This window comes from Octopus bimaculoides, chromosome 4, assembly GCF_046866305.1.
Source record: "Octopus bimaculoides isolate indiv1 chromosome 4, ASM4686630v1, whole genome shotgun sequence".
NCBI lineage: Eukaryota > Metazoa > Mollusca > Cephalopoda > Octopoda > Octopodidae > Octopus > Octopus bimaculoides.
In genome coordinates, this window is record NC_142931.1 from 149,389,127 (window position 1) to 149,405,593 (window position 16,467).

The 16,467-nt window shown below is 39.2% G+C and overlaps 1 protein-coding gene across 1 annotated transcript in view; it reads right to left on the minus strand.

Moving 5' to 3' along the window:
* The window catches only part of LOC106884260 (uncharacterized), a 69,862-nt gene extending 54,892 nt beyond the window's left edge, over positions 1 to 14,970 (minus strand). Inside the window, exon 1 of the mRNA XM_089351766.1 lies at positions 13,307 to 14,970. Within this exon, the coding sequence (XP_089207892.1) occupies positions 13,307 to 13,607 (301 nt within the window). The 5' untranslated portion in view covers positions 13,608 to 14,970. The remainder of the gene's footprint in view (positions 1 to 13,306) is intronic.
* Positions 14,971 to 16,467: the final 1,497 nt, after the last annotated feature.

Sequence of the window (16,467 nt, forward strand, 5' to 3'; positions counted from 1 at the left end):
ATTTGATTTGATAGTAACTTTTAGGAGCTCTTGCATACGTATGTCCATGCATGTGTGTTTGTGAATTCATACTACACAAACATAAACAAAGCTGAGCCAACATCCGTTAGAGATTATTGACTATAAAACTTGATACAACTTCAGAAGGCAGATTGTCAACAGCAGCTGAAGTCGTCTAAACACACCAGATAATTATTGACAGAATAAATGACAATGTTTGTCATCAATCACATGCAACTTTGCATGTCCTCCAGCTAAGGCAGAAAGACTGACAGAAAGACAGATCAATATCCTTATCATTATCAACATTGTCATTATCATTATAATCATTATCAACATTGTTTTTTATGTCCACGTAAGTTATATATATATATATATATATATATATGATATAAATGATATATAAATATATGCATATATACAAACGTATATGTACATACCTACATATATATGTGTGTATATACATGCATATATGGGTACAGGATATAAAAAAAACAAGAACAAAATGAGAAACCTGAACATAAAAAACAAAAAAGAAACAAATAGAGAAACGAGACAGGCAACATAAAGAGCATTCCCTTTGGAGTAGATAAAACAGGGGACAACTGATGAAAGGAATGCTCTTTATGTTGCCTGTCTTGTTTCTCTATTTGTTTCTTTTGTTGTTCGGAAAAAAGTTTGTTTTCTATGTTTTTGTTTTTTATGTTCAGGTTTCTCATTTTGTTCTTGTTTTTTTCATATCCTGTACCCATATATGCATGTATATATACATATATATGTAGGTATGTACATATATATATATATTTATATATCATATTATTATATGATTGAACACCATGCATCCATTTCCAAGTAAGTTTTATATATATATATATATATATATATATATATATATATATATATACAGGGGTTGGACAAAATAATGGAAACACCTAGCATCATAGCATCATAATTTTGGAATATCTATAAAACTGTCAAAAGCTTGTTTATTTTTATGTTTTTTTTATTTATTATTATTTCTACTTAATATATTTTGCTAAAATTGCTGTTTCTTTTCAGATATCATCAAAAAAAGGTAATTAAAATTCATTAAAATGACAGATCTATCGGACTTTCAAAGAGGTCAAATTGTTGGTGCTCGTATGGTAGGTGCTAGTGTATCAAAAACAGCTGAAATGTTTGGTGTATCAAGAAGTACTGTCTCAAAAGTAATGACAACCTTTGAGAAAGAGAGAAAAACCTCCTCATCGAAACAAAACTCTGGAAGAAAACCAAAACTTTCAGATAGGGAGCGTCAAACTCTTGTGTAAATTGTTAGAAAGGATCACAAAAGTACAACTCTCAAAATTACTGCAAAGCTTAATGACCACCTTGAGGACCCAGTTTCCACAAACACTGCTTGCTAGGAGCTGCACAAAGCCGGATTTCACAGAAGGGCTGCAATCGGAAAATCACTACTTTCAAAAACAATCATTGCAAAGCATTTAGAATGCAGTAAAAATCTACAGAATTGGTCCCTAGAGCAGTGGAAGAATGTTATTTTCTCAGACGAGTCATCCTTTATCTTTTTTCCAACCACCGGCCGAGTATATATGTGGAGGCAGCCAAAAGAAGCGTTTGACCCACACTGCCTTCTTCCAACTGTTAAACATGGAGGAGGATCTGTGATGATCGTGGGGGGGGGGGGGGGGCTATATCTTGGAAATCCAAAAGCCCAATGGTTTCCCTTTGGAGAATTAATAGTCATGGCTATTTAAGCATTTTATCTGATCAAATTCATCCTGTGGTTGTGGAACTGTTTCTAGAGGGAAACGCAATCTTTCAGGATGATAATGCACCAATTCACACAGTTAAAGTTGTTATTGAATGGCATGAGGAACATTCTAGTGAAGTTGAACATCTTATCTGGCCACCTCAGTCCCCAGATCTCAATATTATCCAACATTTATGGTGCATTTTAGAAAAAAAGTAAGGAGTCGATATCCTCCACTATCATCACTACAAGAACTGGAAACTGTTTTAGCTGAAGAATGGACAAAATTTCCTTTGGAAACAATTCAAACTTTGTACGAGTCCATACCACGTAGAATTCAAGCCGTAATTACTGCCAAAGGTGGTCCTACCCCATATTAAAATAAATTTGTTTGAAATTTAAGGTGTTTTCATTGTTTTATCCAACTCCTGTGTATATATATATATATATATATATATATATATATATAGGTTCAGGCATAGATGTATGGTTAAGGATCTCAACTTTGCAACAACATGGTACCTTCCACAAGTGTCTTCTAATATAGGCCAAAACCAAACAAAGCCTGGCGAGTAGATTTAGTAGACGGAAACTATGTGGAAGCCAATCATATATGTATGTGAGCATGTATGTATAAGTGTGTAACTTTGTATTTGTATCTGTGTACCACACCACCACTACTGCTTGACAACCAGTGTTTATGGCCCTGTAACTTAGCAGTTCAGCAAAGAATGCTGATAGAATAAGTACCAGACTTTGAAATTAAATATTGGAGTTGATTTGTTTGGGGACCTGAAAGCAGTCTTGTTCCACTTTGCTTAAATCCCTCCATGGGCCTTATCAAGATCTATAGCTTGTTCTTGTCATAGTACTGGCCACTGTCAGAACATAGCACTGTTTTGTTATTCAACAAGTATTGTCCTTTCTTATTTACATGTCTGTACAAGTTTTCTCTCTCTTCCTGCACACATTGACTGATGCCATAAATTTCAAATCACTTCCTTATCTTATTTGTACTTCACCTTTAATGAAAGTTAATATTGCACATAGTTAATATTGCACATAGTTAATATTGCACATAGTTAATATTGCACATAGTTAATATTGCACATAGTTAATATTCCTTACTCTCCAGCTTTCACAGCTTCCACTCAGCACCTGTACTCTATTTACACGAGTTACACAACAGTGTAACCACTTCCCCAATACCATCAACAAATACTTTTAATACATGTAGCCTCATTTATCACTGATTCAGGACAAAATGGTACAATTGTGAATCATGTTACATCTATCACAGGTTGATCTGTAATAACATAGTTCAGCAATCAAACAAGGATTCTGTACAGATCCAAAAAGCACATCCCAGAGACCACTCACATCACTCAGCTGCCGAGAATGCATTGTCTATTGCTTATGTTTACATGATCATGCTGCGAGGTTGTGTATGTTTTATACAAATTTACATTCTTGTGCCCAGCAACATGAGATCAGAGAACAGGAAAATATGAAGATGGCTGATCCTAACAAACAATGCAGACTAGCATATTCTCTACAGGAAATAGTACAGATGATCCAGAAATTATGTGACAGGGGAAGCTTCACAATGTTGCTTTGTTTTAGAAACTTGTGAAATTTGCTCTTGGCAGATTTGTTCAAAACTGATCTACTGCAAGTAATATACAAAATATACTACAAGAATTCTGGCAAATTGTAACCTTTTGTACATACAAGGGGATGGGGATGCCTCTAGAAGATCACTTGATATGCTAGAAATATCAGCTATATAACCCTCACAAATCACACATTACTATCTAAGAAAAGACAGAACACATTGAATACTGTCATCATCATCATCATCATCATCATCATTATCATTTAACCTCTGTATTTCAAGTTGGCATGGGTTGGAGGGTTTGACAGGAGCTGGCCAGCAAGGGGGTTGCCCAGGCACCAATTTGACATGGTTTCAATGGCTGGATACCCTTCTTAATGCCAGTCACTTTACAGAGTGAATTGAGTACTTTTAATGTGCTGCTGGCACAAGTGCTTGTAATGTGGCACCAGCATGGTTGGTTTTCCATGTGGCACCAGCACCTGTGAGCCTGCAAGACAAAGACGTCTTGGCTGAAATTGAAGAGGGCATGACCTAAAGGACATGTTGATATGGATGGACGGCCTGATTTTGTTTAGCTTGACATGTCTTCTCAAGCACAGCAAATCATCAGGAATCTCAGCCCTTTGTCATCTCTAGAGTGGACCTCAATGTCTCACCACTTCATCCTAAGTCTTCCTCGGTCTATCCCTTCCACAAGGGTAAAACAGGGCAGAAGTGTCACAGTTGGAAAAGGAGTCATAGGCTTCTTTAAGGTTATCCCAAGCCTAAAATAACAACAAACTTACACAGCATGCTGTTCTACAGGAAACATTTTTCATTCTGCTATGCGGAGAGTTCCATTACTTACAATGTTCACCTCTTAGTTGTTGCCATATTTTGTCCAATTTTAAGCAATAGCCTAGCAGTAACAACACAAAGATGCCCAACCCTACATTATACTCTGACACAACACAACATTACAGTCACTATATGGTCCCACTGCAGTAGCACTATAGTCAATGTATGGCACAGTAAAATAACACTACAGAACAACCAGGAAGCCATGCATTCATTTCTATACAGTCAGTCAACCCATTAGAAAAAAGCAGTCAAATCTTCTTTAGATCATACACTGTGCCTTAAGAAAGGAAGTAATTTTTGTGAACAGTAGACTGTATGATGCATGTGTGTGAATAGCCATGCTACATGGCAGTGAAACATGGGCCGCGACTGCTGAGGACATGCGTAAGCTTGCAAGGAATGAAGCTAGTATGCTCCATTGGATGTGTAGTGTTAGTGTGCATACATGACAGATTGTAAGTGCCCTGAAAGAAAAGTTGAACATAAGAAGCATCAGATGTGGTGTGCAAGAGAGACGACTGCGCTGGTATGGTCATGTGTTACGTATGGATGAAGACAGCTGTGCAAAAAGGTGTCACACCCTAGTACTTGAGGGAACCCATGGAAGAGGTAGACCCAGGAAGACCTGGGATAAGGTGGTGAAGTACAACCTCCAAATATTGGACCTCACAGAGGCAATGACAAATGACCGAGACCTTTGGAGATATGCTGTGCTTGAGAAGACCCGGTATGTCAAGTTAGACTGTAACCATAGTGCAGCATAACCGGCCCATCTAAAAGTACCCTTCAATCATTGGGCAATAAACTGTGCTTGCGAAGACCTGTTGAGGCAAGTGAAGTCATTGTCATGGCTGATGACAGTACCGCCTGATTGGCCCATAAAAAGCACCATTGGAGCATGATCGTTGTCAGTGCTGCCTGACTGGTCCTGTGCTGGTGACATTTAAAAACCACTATTCAAGCATGGTCAATGCCAGTACCGCCTGACTGGCCCTCGTGCTTGTGGCATGTAAAAAGCAATCACTACACTCTTGGAGTTGTTGGCGTTAGGAAGGGCTTCCAGCTGTAGAAACTTTGCCAGATCAGATTAAGTCTGGTATAGCCTACTGGTTTGCCGGTCCTCAGCCAAACTGTCCAACCCATGCCAGCAATGGAAAGTGGACATTAAATGATGATAGATAGATAGATACACACACACACACATATATATATCAGTGGCGTGCAGTGACTTTTGAGGTTGGTCATGCAATGAATATGAGAGTTGATTGTAAAGTTTTTAGGCTGACCAAAATTCTCTCATGGAATGTGAGCAAATGACGTTTATATTTCAACACAAATCCCTGCTTGCAGTCAACACATTTCTTCCATTGGTGCTGCAGCGCTTGGATTCCATTAGTGAAGATGCTTTCATCCTGTTGGTGAAAAAAGTTAACAGCAGATATGACGATATCATCATTGCAACACTGGTACCCAGCTATGTGCTTTCCATGTGGGTGACTAGATGATAGTCAGATGGGGCCAAATCAGGAGAATAGGGACAGTGATGAACTAATTCAAAGCTACAGCCATTGAAACCAAGGACATGTGTGCTGTAGCATTGTCTTACAGAAAGAAGATCTCCTTTGTCAGTTTTCCTGGGCATTTGGTAACTGCCTCAGCATGTTGGCATAGTACACTCCATCGATGATGTGGCCCTTCTGAAGGTAGTCAATAAACACAATGCCTTTTGCATACCCAGTCACTGAAGCCATCTCCTTCCCTGCAAGATTTCTAGCATCACTCCTTCACAGCCAGTCTATGAAATTTTCAACCAACCTTCGTACTTATTGGTTGAGCTGATTAATTTTAAAAAATCGTTTAATTAAGAGAACCAAATTGGTTTTGTAACATGGCCATAGTGGTTGCTGTTTAAATGCATTTTTTTCCTATTCCCTCTTCCTTTTTATATTTTTTGGATGCTTTTGTATTCACTCTGATGAAGCTCCAAGTTCTAGTCTGAATATCCTATGAAGATGAAGAATATTATTTTCGCAATTCTTTTGTAGGCACTGACTGACATCGGAAGCATAAGCGGCTGAAGGTTCTCAGGATCCAGCCAGCTAGCCATCTGCACTTTGAAACCATCTTGGAAAGAGGTATCATCACTCATGTCGATACCCAGGTCCTGCACTGATTTAGGTTTTGGAACTGTAATATCCTGTGGGCCAGTGTATCCTGTGAGTCCTACATTCAGTTTTGGGTGCTGGTAGCACAACGCTTGGAACTTTCTAGCATTTAACTGCATATTATTGTCCTCAGCCCATCTGTAAATTGAGTCCAACTCCTGCTGCAGATGTGCAACGTTGCTAGGGTTTTGTATTTTCGGTGAGATTTTCATATCAACTGTGTAGCAAACAAGTGTGGCTATCCGGGCAGCTGAGGGCATATCTGAGAGGGCCACTATGAAAAGCAGTGGTCCCAAGATAGTACCTCGTGGACCACCTCTCACAATTTGTTTTTTTCTTTGAGGTGGCTCCATTAGCCACTATTGCCTCAATTCTATCTTTCAGAAAGTCATGTAATCACTTTCCAAGTTTTCCAGCTATGCAGAGATCATGCAGTTTGTAGCATATCATACCATGATCAACTTTATCAAAAGCTTTTGCAATGTCAAGGTATATTACGTCCACATTTGAGTTGCTTCAACATCCAGTCATAGTGTTGTGGGAGCTGGGTCAAGTAGCTCCTACCTGGTTGAAAACCATGCTGGGTATCACTCAGTCAAGGAAAGCAATTAGTTTCCCTCTGACTATTCATTCCATGACTCTGCTGATGTGTGAGGTCAGAGAGATAGGCCTGTAATTTTTGGCATCTGCTCTGCTTCCTCCTTCATGGATTGGGAATATTATTTCCTCTTTCAGTTTGCTTGGCAGCTTGACATTTGCAAGAAAGCTCTGGAAGAGAATCTGTAGTGGTTTCGGCAGGGTACATTTGCGCGATTTGAGGAGGATTACTGGAAAACCATCAAGGCCAGCAGTTGAGCCTGCGTCCACCTCATCTATGGCTAGTATTATATCTTCTTCCTCAATGTCGATGTAATCCACCACAACTGCCTTGCTGGTTATAAGTGAGGTTGGCAAAGAAATCCACCAGTTTGTTCACTTGTTTGTGATCCAACAGGGTGAGAAAGACACTTTTGAACTGGTCATTCAGTACCTCACTGATCTTGGTTGGTTTATCTGTGAGGGAGCCATCCTTCTGGAAGAGAGGCCCTCTTTTGCAGAGTACTGAGGCTGTTTCTTTGGCATAATGAAAGAAGGATTTGGGGTTTGATTTAATGTTTTCTATAACCCAGGCTTCTTTGTTTGCTCTTACCCTCACATAGGATTGTTGCAGCCTTTTTTCAATCTCCATCAGTGTTGTTTTTCGGTGGCACCTTTCACTAGTTTTGGGATGTTGGTTGAAGCGATTTGCAACTTTCATCCATCATCTCATGAGGATCTTCCTCTCCTTTGGAATCTTGTTCCTTTTTGTGTTGGTCTTGTGCTCTGGGACATATTCCTGGCATATGGTTTGCATAGCAGACATGAAATCTTCTAGTTTTCATGCCTATGTCTGGTGTAGAGAGACATTTCAGCCAGTCCTGTCTGAGGATCTCTTTTTGGATTGATTTCCAGTTTGCTTTGTGGAAGTTCAGATTGGAGAGATTTTGGGTGTTTCCCTTAGGCTGTATGTCTCTGGTTACTTTAATAGAGCTGTCCATATATAGACAGCTCTATTATGTTGTGATCAGAAACCAATGTTGGTGTCACTTTCATATTATGAATGATCTCCATATTGTTTGTGAAGCAAATATGCTATTTGCCTTGGTTGGTCTGAGCACAACTTGCTCCATGAATAGGGCATTGGTGAGGCTGAGCAGGGACTCCGCCTGTACTTGTTTACAATGAGTCATTCCTGAGAGCATGAGGCCTTTGGGCCATTTGATACTGGGGAAGTTGAAATCACCCATAAGAAACACACTCACGTGACGTTCCAGTTTCATGAGGGTTTCTTTTATTCTTGTGAGGCACTCTTTAAACTTGCCCATTTGGTTTCAAGCATGGGGTGGGTGGGTGATGTGTATTGCATATGACTATATCGTGTTGTTTTATGTATACAATTAGAATGTCACATACTGAATTTGAGTATGACAGTAGTATAACTGGGTGAAAATGATCAAACTTTAGACCTCTAAATCTTTTTAAAAACATTTTTCTGGAAAAAGTTGAATAACTCCAGCAATTTAGCTTGGAAAAGTACATTAATGTGTCAAATTAAAAAATTTTTGATAAACTTTAATTTTTGAAATGCTGGCAGCCAAACGAACTAGACTTGTCATCTGACTCTGCTCTATTGACTTCTTCTTCTCTTTGGGAATACCATACTGCCTTTCTGACGCCATCTGTAGAAATTCGTTTTCAAATTTTCACTTTACTGATGCTCAAGTCAAGAAAATTGGTCGACAGTACAGTAGTTATTATTTATTGTTTGGATTTATTCCCTCTTCAGAACTGTCAATTACCAATGTGGCTTCCTTGCCATCAAACATTGACCAATGAAGCAATGAAACCTTCACGCTTGAAGTATCACTTTTGAAGCAAAGCATTCTGACAAGAAGGACAAGCCATTGTCATACTTTTTGCAGCTGAGCTCCTCTTTCAAAAAGCAAACACAAACATTCCACATGCAACTCCAGGAAACTAGTAAACAGGAGAATGATGGATTGGTTGCATTGTACAACATTGCATTGCTTGTTGCTAAGTCTGGGAAGTTTCACACAATTGGAGAAACATTACTTCGCCTAGTTATCGATGAGGTTTTGTCAACCGTTATGCACGAAAAACCCGATAACATTATGAAGATCCCACTTGGTAATAACATGATTTCTCGATGCATCAATTAAATGGCCAACAATGTCAATTAGCTCATTAATATCCTCCAGTGTTCTGAATTTTCTATACAAGTGGATGAGTCAACTGTTGTGGACAATCAATGTTTGATGATGTTCGGTATTTCAGCGAAGACCTTCAACTTTGTGAGGAAATGCTGTTCACAGAGAAATTGCCGCTTGATTCAAAAGGTGCAACTATTTTTCACACTCTCAAGTCTTTCCATTTTGAACATAATATCCCACTCAGTAATATTCTTGCCTGTGCGTCTGATGGAGCCCCTTTGATGATAGGAAGATACAGAGGTTTTTCATCACTCCTAAAGTGTGAAATTCCTCACCAGATACCAACTGTTCATTGCTTAGTGCACCGGCAGTATTTAGTGGCAAAAAATATGAACGGTAGATTGAATGATGTGCTACAGTTAGTTATGAAGACTGTGAACAAATTGAAGTCCAGTCCCTTGTCTGATCAAATTTTCCATCAACTCTGTCTGAGAAATGATGAGGACCATACTAAACTCTTACACCCGAAGTGCGGTGGCTGTCAAAAGGAAACTGTGTTTTACACTTTGTTGAACTGTTTCATACAATCATATCTTTCTTTGAAGCTACTCCACTCTCCACTTCATTGATGGCTGCAAGGTGTGATATCTGTTTTTCTTTGTGATATATTCACAAAATTAAATGATTTGAATAAATTATTGCAAGGAAACAGAAAAACTCTCGTTGATAGTAAATTCTACCTTCATTTCGAAATTGGTGCTGTATAAGACTAACATTTCAAAACATCAATTCCATCAATTTCCACAACTTGATTCTTTGAAAGATGAATTGGTTGATGAGGATTTAACTCCATATTGCAACTAATTACAATCATTGCACGATAACATGGTGGAGCGATTTCAAGATGTTACTGCACTGAATATTCCAAATTGGTATAGCAACCCATTTGAGGTTGATGCAGTAGATTGCGAGGACTACGTTCAGGAGGAATTGATGGCATTACAAAATGACAATGACGCCACAATGCGATATCGCCGTAATGGCAAAGAAGGTTTGTGGTACCATCAGAGGATATTGAATTCCTACCCAAATCTGTGGAAACATCTGAAATTACTTTTGCTTGCCTTCCCTACCGCATACCTGGTTGAATCTGGTTTTAGCTATGTTGAAACTTTACTTTCCCATAAAAAAATTGGACTGGATGTGACACAATGAGGAGATTTGCAGCTAAGTCTGAAACCGAATGTATCTGCACTAGCTGCATTGCACCAGACACATGGTTCTCATTAAAAAGTTGTATTCTTTACCTTTAGAATACAATCATTAATTATTTTTGCATCGGTAGTTCTGATCAATGGTTCATTTGGGGAAAATAAAAATCAGTGTAAAAGAAAGTGCAAGTTTACCAAAGTTAATCTGTTTACATAATATAGAGATAACGATAGAATTTTATTCACACTAATCGCAAAATTAAACCCACAATAAAGGATTTGTAAACAACTGCATACTTAGTCGAAACAGAACTAATAATATTTTGGTGGGGTAAGATTGGCAGTTACCCATGCATGTAAATTTGTCTTCACTATACTACTGATATTTATTCATGTGAAAGGCCATCAATTGAGCCGATACAGTTTGGCGCCACTATCGTCATTGCAAACGTTATTATCAAGATACGAAGTGCAGAAGATTATACCTCAAAGAGTGTCATCTAACACTCAAAAAAAAGTCTCAAAAAATCACCCCAGGTCTTATATGTGAAGTCAGCTCTCATCTGAGCAATTACAAGCTTTAAAAAAGTGTCAAGCTGGCAGAATCATTAGCACACTGGACAAAATGTTTAGCATCATTTCTGCCAATTTTACATTCCAAGTTCAAATGCTGCAGAGGTTAACTTTGCCTTTCATCATTTCAGAGTGGATAAACTATTTACCTGTCAAGTGCTGGGGTCAACATAATCAACCACTTCCAAAAATTTCAGGCTTTAATGCACAAAAAACTTATTTTTACCTGAAAATGCACTGCTGAAATTAAGGTGTGTTAATTACGAGCAATGCGAGCAATGGTAAAAGAAATGTGTGGTGTGAAGATGTTTGATATGAGGAGGACTGAGGACTTGATGGGTTGGAGGAATCACTCCATTCATTGGCAAAGGGCAGATGGAGTGCAATGGTATGGGCATGTGTTGAGGAGGAATAAGGAGCATGTTCTGAGGAGGGGGATAGAGTTTGAGGTAAATGGACAGCAAAAGCAAGGTAAACTGAGGAAAATGTGGAGGGGACAGATGGAAGAGGAGATTGGGAGGGTTGGCTTGAGAAGGGAGGATGCCCAAAACTGGGCAAGATGGTGAGATGCTATGACATTGAGGTAGATCCAGCCACCCCCATTAATGAGGACAAAACCCGGATTTAAAATACAGGATGATGATAATGAAATTAAGGTGCCTCTAATATGCCAGTGTACCTTTTATGCCATCAGAAATAGTAATTTTTTTTTTTTATCAAACCTGAAAAGGTGGAAATTAAAGCTGATCTCTGAGATTCAAAGTCAGGGCATAACAAAATACCACGAGGTAATCTAATCTAAGGCTCTAACAATGCTGTTTCTTCACCACTTTAATGCAGAACCACACTTGAATAACAAATGTTTTCCGTGATAGAAATGAAACCAAGCAGGTGAGGGTGGAGCAGTCAATTGTTTTGGGGAGGAGTTTTGGATTAGGTTTCCTATATGACACGGGGAAAGGAAGGGATTATGGAAAAAGAGAAGTGCAAAAATGGGGGGGGGGGAATTCAGAATCCTAATTAGCAAAGAGGAACCTACTATCTTTTGCTTATTTCAATCGCTGGACACAGTGGCCATGATGAGACATGGCCTTCAAGGATTTAGTCGAACACTTCCACACTAGTACTCACTTTTTAAGTCTGGTACTTCTATTGGTCTATTTTGCCAAAACGTTAAGTTACGTGAATGTAAACAAACCAACACACACATACACATATATACGACGGGCTTCTACACAACTTTCGTCTATCATATTCACTCACAAAGACTTTAGAAGACATAGAAGACACTTGGTCAAGATACGGTGCAGTGGGACGAACCTGAAATCATGTGGTTGCAAAGAGAGCTTTCATAACCACACGACCATTCCTGCTAAAAAGGTTTCTTTGATGAAGGAAGAAACTTTTTCTTCTACATGATGTATGGGGCAGCTTAATCCCTAAACCTGCCAAGTTCTTGACAGGTATATGTTTTACAAATAACCCTTCAAGGATGAAAGACAAGTTCGACCTCGACGTAATTTGAACTCAGAAGCCAGAGAGACGTCAGGCATTTGGGGTTGAATTCAACCAACTTACTCGCTTCACTTCCCTAACAACAATAATAATTCGTGGAGACATGGTCAGTTGATCATACTGACCCCAATACATTGGCTGGTACTTTATTGATTCTGGAAGGTTGAAAGACCAAGTTGGCCTCGGCGAGATTTGAACTCAGAACGTAAGGGTTGTAACTAAACGCCGACTTTGCTATTCCGTTGCCCCCTCACAACATTCAATAAGCCTACACAACTTTGCGAAAGAGCAAAGCATGTGGTGCTTATGTCACTGAACACTCGGCCATTCACCTTCCATTCCTATTGGTTTCAAATTTTGGAATACAGCCAGCCATTTCGAGGGAGGGGGAAAATCGATCACATCGGTGCCTGTGCTCAACTGGCCCCTATTTTATCGATATCCAGTATCGAAGGACAAAGTCGACCTCGGCGGAATTTGAACTCAGAACATAAAGACAGGCGAAATGCTTCCAAGCATTTTGCCCGGCCACAGTAACGATTCTGCCAGTTCACAACTTACCTTCCATTCATATTAACACCAAATGGATCCCAATATACTAGAAATAGCAGTCAAATCTCCCTCGTTTGACACATTACCATCTTTAGCAAAGAGAAATCATAAATTAGATAATGTAGGCTTAGGGTACACAATGCCTGAAAAGAAAATACCAGACGACAGACTATATCTGAAAAGAAAATACCAGACGACACAGTTTGTCTGAAAAGAAAATAGGGGACGACACAGCTGGTTATAAGTTCGACAGAGTCGGGGGCTGATCTGGACCTAAACAACAACAACAACAACACTAACTATAATGATATTTATCAATTTTCACTTACCTGATACTTGGCTGCAAATTCGGATGAGGCCCGAATATTGTGAGAACAAGTAAGCTGGGGTGTTGCTCCTATTGTTTTTGTCCGGTTTGAAGTCAACCCGATAAATCTTGGCGCTTTCGTTCGGGTTAACGAGGACCACGTTGAAGATGTCGCTGCGACTGTTGTTGAAGGTATTCAAGGCCTGTTCATCGTAGCTATAGTATTCCCAGAAATTGCTACCCAGCGGTATCATCATGAAAAGAGAGGCGACGCCACCCAACACAACCGAAGTGACGGAGACTAAAAACAGAGGGTTGGCCATGGCTGGACGTAGCCGTAGCCATTACACTGCTGGACGAAATGGAGGACGACGACGACGACGAATCATGAACGATGGAGAAACGATGGAATGGAAGTGTTATCAACTGATGCTGCAGCTGCTGCTTTGGCAATTATTTGCGTTTTTGTTTTGCGAAAACAGGTGCGCGAATGTATTCAATGTGTTTGGTGGTTTGATTGGGTCGAGCAGGCATTCGCTCCGTCTAACAACCTCTGTCGATGAAGTTTGGTGAAATTTTTACAGGTTTTTCGATGTTTCAGTTGCCGTGGATGCAGACAAACAATGATTCGAAAAGAGAAACAACAAAAGAAAGAGAAAGTGTCCGTGTGTGTCTGTGTGTTAATGGACATAAATACGTGTGTGTATATGTAGAAACATGTATAAGGACGTAACCTATGTGCTTCTTATTTATAGAGAATAACGATAGATTGGATTGAATGCAAGGTGTGTGTGTGTGTGTGTGGCAATAAACAGGTGAGTGTTTCTAGCAATATGTATAAATATGTAAAAAAAAAAGATAATAATAAAGGCTGAGGATATGTGTATCGATAAATATATCTATTGCGTGAGTATGTACAAATGTGTATATAAAGTATTTGGTATGTTTAAGTGTGTGTGTGAGAAAAGAGGAAACAGGTTTGTTGCGCGAAGCTTGGATGGATGAACAAAACAAACGTAAACGAATTGAAAGTGATTGAGTGATGGCGACGTCGAGGATGAGGTAAGGAGGAAGTAAAGACCGAGAGAGAGAGAGAGAGAAAGGGGAGAGGGAGAGAAGTAGGAAGTAACAGAAGAGGACAAGAAGAAGACTATAGACAGGTGAAAGTGCATGAGAAAAGAGAGAGAGATTGTAAAAGGTCGGACGAGAGTAAAAAAGAGAAATGTATAGATAGGGGGAAGAGAATGAGAAGAAAGAGAGAGAGTGAAAAAAATAGATAGAAGGAGAAGAGTATATGAAGAGGGAGAAATTAGGGAAGGTCATAAGTAGAAAGAGAAGTACAGATAGGTGAAAGTGTATGAGAGGAGAGAGAGATTGGAAGGAAAATGTAAATATAAAGAAACGAAGAGGTAGAAATTATGCGAAGAAAAGTAAAAGAGTGTGTAGAGGGAGTGAAAATAAAAGAATTGATTGGTAACGGAGAGTTGGAGATGAATTGAAAAGCGAGACGTTGTTGAGGTGTGAGGGATGAGAAAAGAAGGAAACAGATAAAGCCTCGAAGAAAATAAGAAAACGACAGAGAAAGGATGAAATATAGAGTGTAAAAGGTAATGACCAGATATAAGGAAAGTAAAATAGAGAAATAATGAGAGAAGAGAGAGAGAGAGAGAGATGAGAAATGAAATAAAAGAATAAACAGAAGACTGCAGAGAATAAAACAAATTTGAAAGGAGATAAAATGAAAGACAGAGATAGAGAGGGGGGGGGGGTTATAATAAAAATACAGCACACACACATATATCTATATATATGTATATATATATATATATATATATATATGGGTTTGTTGATGCTAACAGGGAAATAGAATTCAAAATATGAGTATATGTATTGATAAATACCAATGAACGAAACTCTCGGGCCTTGAGTCACTCTGTGAATTCTGCCAATTATTAATGGAAAAAAGGTACAAGAATATAATAGAAATGGCGGGAGTACGGAAGAAGATGGGGGGGGGGGGTAAATGCGTATACAAAACAGGTTAAAAGAGAAGAAAGAGGGGGTAAGAGAAAGAGATTAAGGGAATGAGAGAGTGGAGAAATATGAGAGTATAGGGGTCAAAGAGATACATAAAAGTGACAAGATAGGGAGCTGGTAATCGAATATATCGAGTTTACGAAAAGGGAGGAGAATAAGTGAGTAAAACAAAAGAGATAGAAGTGAAAGACCGAGTGAGGGGTCAGTGGATGAGTAGGTGAGAGAGTGAGTGATTGAGTGAATGGGTGAGTCAGTCGTTGAGTGAGAGAGCAAGCTGAGTGAGTTGGTGAGAAAGTGAAGGAAGGTTGAAGTGGACTGAGAATGAGCTTGAGTGGGTGAGTTGCTAATAGAATGAACAACAGAGGACAAGATAGAAGGGAATGAGAAGAGCATATTTATTTTGGCAAACTCGAGGGCTACCCTGGGTGACACATACTGAACTTAGGACTGCAACACAATGGAGTACCACAGAGGTTTCTCAAAGTTAGATTTACTATGGAGCAGCCGAGTCAGGACCCACACAAAGTGTTAAGTAATTGCATTTTCTCTCATCATGTCGCTGTTGTAAATAATATATATATATATATATATATATATATATATATATATATTGTTTACTGCTATTTATTTATCTTTTATCGATTATCTTGTCTCAGTCATTTGACTGCAACTGTGCTGGGGCACCGACTTGAAGGGTTTAACCGAACAAATCGATCCGAGTACTTATTTTAAAATCTAGAATTTATTCTATCGATCCCTTTTGCCGAAACCGATAAATTACGGGACGTAAATAAACCAACACCGGTTGTCAAGTAGTGTGTGGGAACATACACCCCACACTGACATATGTAGCCGCATATATGTCTGTGATAGGTAGGTAGGTAGGTAGGTAGGTAGGTAGGTAGGTAGGTAGGTAGGTAGACAGGCAGGCAGGCAGGCAGACAGATAGACAGACAGATACGACGGGCTTCTTTCAGCCTCCTACCACAAATCCACTCTCGAAGCCCTGGTCGACCCGAGGCTACAATAGAAGGCTGTGTGTATCTCTGGCCCCCAGCGCTGCTTGACGACTGGTGTCGGTGTTTACGTACCCGTAATTTAGCGGATCGGCGAGCGATTAACAGACTTAAAAAAAAAAAAACATGT